Source organism: Ursus arctos, unplaced genomic scaffold (genome assembly GCF_023065955.2).
Source record: "Ursus arctos isolate Adak ecotype North America unplaced genomic scaffold, UrsArc2.0 scaffold_20, whole genome shotgun sequence".
NCBI lineage: Eukaryota > Metazoa > Chordata > Mammalia > Carnivora > Ursidae > Ursus > Ursus arctos.
The window spans coordinates 11,608,037-11,613,434 of record NW_026622875.1 but is presented as its reverse complement, the minus strand read 5'-3'; the positions used below and the strand labels follow the sequence as shown (position 1 = coordinate 11,613,434).

General features: G+C 49.8%; 1 protein-coding gene across 1 annotated transcript; it reads left to right on the top strand.

Moving 5' to 3' along the window:
- Positions 1–1,403: 1,403 nt before the first annotated feature.
- Positions 1,404–3,946, top strand: RAP2B (RAP2B, member of RAS oncogene family). The gene has a single exon (XM_057315936.1). The coding sequence runs from the start codon at positions 1,909–1,911 to the stop codon at positions 2,458–2,460; it is 552 nt and encodes a 183-aa protein (XP_057171919.1). The 5' UTR covers positions 1,404–1,908; the 3' UTR covers positions 2,461–3,946.
- Positions 3,947–5,398: the final 1,452 nt, after the last annotated feature.

The window sequence follows — 5,398 nt, the reverse complement described above, 5'->3', positions numbered from 1 at the left end:
AGACTCAGAGCAAGTCGAGACATCTTCCTCGCACCTCCCGTGAGTGCGAGCCCAGCCAAATTTGCAGATTGCCCGCCCAAAACGAAGACGTTTTATAAGGGCAAGCCTGGGCATCCCCCCACCCCTCCGGGTGACACGAACTCAAAGTGGCCCATTTCCACACCCTAGTCCCCCCACTTCCCTCCCTGCAAAACACTTGGAAACTTTGTTGTTGCTTGTGGACCAAGAATTGTAACTAGACCTTTCTGCTCCCTTTAAGGGACAGTCGTGACTGGGCAGAGCGAAGTCAGACTCTCTCGAAAACACCAACAAAGAACTATATTTAGCTCTGAGCTCTCCGCCTAAATTCCTCTTATTTTTTCACTCTGAGCTTCAAAACGACTAGGTTGGGGAAGTGGGAGGAAGGGGGCGGGGGAGCAGCAGAGAAAGAACAGCTGTGCCTCCGCCTCTCAACTCAATCTCTATAAATAACCAATCATGAGCCGAGGCTACTTTTTAGCCAATGAAGCAACCCAAACTGGTAAAACCTTGGCGGTAGCCAATGAAACAACAGTTAGGGGTGTGAGATTTGCGCCCCGGAACCAATGGGCCCCGAGTCTGGGAGAGGTAATTTGAGCTGGAGTGTGGGTGTGTGGTGCAAAAGCTTCCTATTTCTAAGCCCGAAAACCTGTTCTGCCCACTGAGCATGCCCTGACTAGCGGCAGGCGCCGCCACGACTTTTGGATTGGGTTTGAGTCCGACCTCCGGGTTTCCGCCCCAGCCCAGTGGGGACGTGGGTGGGACCCGCCAAGTCTCAGCCGGAGAGCGCTCCGGTCACGAGAGGCTACCCTTTCCCGGGTTGGGACAGTATTTCAAGCCCAGAGTTCCTGTTTTCTTTGTCCAGGAGATGAACTGCAGGAGGAGTGGCCAGAGAAAGCCGAGTAGTGTTTCCGAGGCGACGGGTTTAGAAAAAGCTGCGCCGTGGGTGGGCAAAGATGCCCCACCCGCTACTCTCGCACTCAAATGCCCTTTGGGTCTCCGGCCCTGAGACGACGCACACTCGCTGGGGCCTCGGAGAGTGGAGTCCACGAGCTTTTGATAAGGGGAGTCGGCAAGAGCACAGCCCAACCCATTACGGGAGCGGGCCACCGCGCCCACACGCTTCTCGCAGAGCCACCGCCCTTATGCACGAACCCACCCTCCCACACCTTCATCGTCTCACCTGAGCTTTCCCAGCACCCCTCAAACACCTACACACTCCCACACATTTCTCATCCAGCTTCTGGACTAGAGCCTCTCGCAATGCGCTCCACTAGACTCAAATCCTTAGCCCCACCCTCAGCTCCGCCCCCGCCCGGCCCCCCGGAAAACCAGGAGCGGCGGATCGGGCGGGCGCGGCCGTCGGCGCACTGGGCATGCTCGCCGGGGCGGGGAGGGCCGGGCTGCGCGCGGCGAGTAGGAAGCCCTCGCCCCGCGGAGGCTGCGGGAGAGAGAGCGCGATGGGCCGCGGCGGTGGGCGCACGCTCTACGGGGACTCATGCCACGCGCGTCCCGGTCCGGCGCGCAATTAGCAGCCACCTCCGCAGCCCACCGCCACCACCTCCTCGCCCTCCAGGGCGGCCGCGGCGAAGAGCTGCAACCGTCGCCTCGCAGAGGCTGCCGGCATTGTCCTCCCGGTCCGCCTCCAAGGCTACCGCTGCCGCCGCGGGCTGCTGCGGGGCCCCGGACCCGCGCCCCAGAGACGCGCCGCCGCCTTCGCCGGCCGCCGTTTGGTGATTTCTGAGCCCTGCGCTCCCTAGCCACTCTCTCCTAGGTTTTTCCTGCAAGGCTGAGGAAGAGGAGAGGTCGTCCAGCCGCCAAGCCCAGGCTTTCTCCGGCGCGCAGCCCCGACGGGGCCGCGGCAGGCGCGGCGAGAGCGCCGACGGAGCCATGAGAGAGTACAAAGTGGTGGTGCTGGGCTCGGGCGGCGTGGGCAAGTCCGCGCTCACCGTGCAGTTCGTGACCGGCTCCTTCATCGAGAAGTACGACCCCACCATCGAGGACTTCTACCGCAAGGAGATTGAGGTGGACTCGTCGCCGTCGGTGCTGGAGATCCTGGACACGGCGGGCACCGAGCAGTTCGCGTCCATGCGGGACCTGTACATCAAGAACGGCCAGGGCTTCATCCTTGTCTATAGCCTCGTCAACCAGCAGAGCTTCCAGGACATCAAGCCCATGCGGGACCAGATCATCCGCGTGAAGCGGTACGAGCGTGTGCCCATGATCCTGGTGGGTAACAAGGTGGACCTGGAGGGCGAGCGAGAGGTCTCGTACGGCGAGGGCAAGGCCCTGGCCGAGGAGTGGAGCTGCCCCTTCATGGAGACGTCGGCCAAAAACAAAGCCTCGGTGGACGAGCTGTTCGCAGAGATTGTGCGGCAGATGAACTACGCGGCTCAGCCCAACGGCGACGAGGGCTGCTGCTCGGCCTGCGTGATCCTCTGAGGCGCCCGCGGCTGCCGCGCGCCGGCCGCGCTCTGCGCACAAAAGCCAAACGCACCCGACTCTCTAAATGTGATTTCTCTTCTTGCTTTGAGATTGGAGACGACTTTGCATTGGCCGGGGTGTCCCGGGAGCCCGGCTGGCCTCTGCGGCCGGCGTCCCCTGCCTCCACCCCGTGTCCGAAGGGGTGCCCCGTACTCACCATCCGAGACCCGGTGGAAATGTGGCTCTTGGAAGCATGTACGTTTCTCATTGATTTTGGTTGACGCATATTTCCCCGTTTAAATAGCCGTTAGGGCGCTGTATTGGCAGCTTGACACCGGCAAGCGAAAGTTTCAGCCTGGAAAAAAAAAAAAAAAAATGGGGTGGGGAGGAAGAGTACGGGGAGAAGGTGGAAAAGGAGGGGGGAATTTTTTTGTTTGTTTTTTCCCCCAACAACCCTTTTCTAGTTCCAAGTTTTAAATACATGGAAGGAAGTCCGGGAGAACCAAATGAAGGAGCAGGAGGAAGGGAAGAAACTTTTGTTTTTTCCTTGTTTTCCAGGAGTAGCTGGAAATTAAGATCGGGTTCCTTTTCTGCCAGCTTGGAAGGGCAACCCTGTGACTGATTGTGATTCTAAGGATGTCTATGCAAAGTTGGATTCTTGTTACAGTGTATCCAATCTGAAGTATGCACATCTGAACTGGGACTGTAAACACTGATGCCAATACAGTGTGGGGTGCCAGAAAGTGTCTGCTGATATTTGTGGAAAAAAAAATCTATTTTGTTTACCTACTGTATCAAAGGGGAGTCTGGGGGAGAACGGTAGTATTTTTTTTTTAATCAGCTGTGAAAAAAATGTTACAGATCTGCACATTTTTGTGTGTACTATTGTGTGTGTGTGTGTTGTTGTTTTTTTTTTTTTTTAAGTTTAGCCTTTTGTTCTTTTTGGTTGGCAGTGACAGGTTTTGATGACTAGCTCTTTAAAATACAGTACAAAGACTTCAAAAATGTGATTCAGGGCCCCCAGCACCCCTGTGTCTGCAGAGTGCCTTCAAAACTCAGCTGTTCCAGCCGGTGCCAACCTGTGAACTTCCCACCATATCCCAGAATCTGCTATTCCCCAGACCACTTCCTAGTTTCCTTTCTGTAATCTTCCTGAAGGAGCCAGGACAATAGGGCCTGTTGTTTGGTGAATTTCTTTATTATTTCCAGCCTTTAAAATGTAATTTCCATGTCTTGCAATGGGTTGGTTTTTTTTCCTTTCTTTCTTATTTTGCTTCATTTTGTTCAAATGTTCAGGTATTTAGCTCCCCTTTTATATTATTTTTTTAAAAAATTTTGGTTATCTGTTCTAGGGTGTTCCTCCAGAAGCAAAGAGCAAAATTTTACTGTTGTGATGTACCAAGAGAATTCTAACTAATTGTAATTTTTAATTCCAGACACGCGTTTAATCATTGTCTCTTCATTTTAAGACTTTTAATACAAATGTCATTTTTAAAGAAACAAACCCAAAACTATTGTTTGTGTTTCTGTGTTTCATATTCAGTGATTTAAGATAGTACCCTGGCTGAGGTGGATAGGGGCAGATGCATGATGCCCCGAACAGAAATACCTCAGTGACAAGTTGGGTGACATTACTTCCAACTCCTTAAATATGGAAGAAAAATCATAAAGGTCTAGGAAGCCCTGGGGGGTATGGCCATTATCAGGTGACTACAAGATAAGCTGGATATTGAATCTGTTGTGCTGACAGGGAGTAGTTTAGCTCACTGTGGGTAGAGAAGGGGAGAAACCAACTGCTAATACTGCCTTAGAATTGGTAAAGTCACCAATCACCTGGCCAGGTAGGGCAGCGCTTTTAACTTTCCTTTCTTTCTCTTTCTTCCTTTCTTTCTTTCTCTTTCTTTCTCTTTCTTTCTTTCTTTCTTTCTTTCTTTCTTTCTTTCTTTCTTTCTTTTTCTCTCTTCCTTTCTTTCTTTCTCTTTCTTTCTCTTTCTTTCTTTCTTTCTTCTTTTTTTAATGTTTTGTTTAATTACATCACATACCAAGTCAAAAACGTGTTTGAGGAAAATGATTTCCAATCCTGAAGTCATATGTAGTAGTGTTTTCTGGAGTACACTTATATGGGTTGCAGAGAGTATCTTAATACTTGAGGTTTTGATTTGAAAATAGATCATTATATTAAAAAAGAGAAAAAACTTAAGATAAACCCCCTACTCCCATTAAATTGCAATTTGCAGACCATTTTGACCTCATGAAATTTTCCTCCCAACAGTAGGAGGCAGTGTGAGCTTCTTCTATTTTATTTCAGTTAAGGGCCGCTTTACTAATATAACCTCTGTAGAGTAAAAGGAAGTATATGACTACACATCAAGAGCACGTGATACACCTTAGCTGTGAAGCGTAGGTCTTCTGCTGGGAAAGCCAAAAGAAGTTACAGGCCACAGGCATCTCTAAAGCTGTATTAACATCTTGCCTTAAAATGTTGTGTCCTTTGCCCAGGTAACCTTCATTCTTCCAGCTTGGAGGAGGAATAGAGAATTGGCCTGTGACAGTCATGTGGCCATTTTTTTTTTCATTTTTGATCTCATGTAAGCTTAGAATCACTCAGTTGAAAGGCAGTATGTATAGGATAAATTAGAAATTAAGAAAACTCAAATTTATGTCTTCGCAAATACTAAGTCTTGATTTGAGTAAATTTCGGTAGATCTAAAGTGTTGAAAATTCTGAAGAGCTATACCAAGTACTATGTGAAGGATTTTTTTAAAAAGGCATTTGGTGACTGTTTCTTACGGCTTTTTTTTTTTTTTAAGAAACCTTTTGACATAAAGTGCTGCCAAATATCTAGCTAACTTAAGATAAGTATATATTCCTGAAAGGGAATATTTGAAAACGACAAATTGGAAACGAACTAGGTTGCTGGGTGCATTAATCATCTTCACACAGGATTTAGTCACTT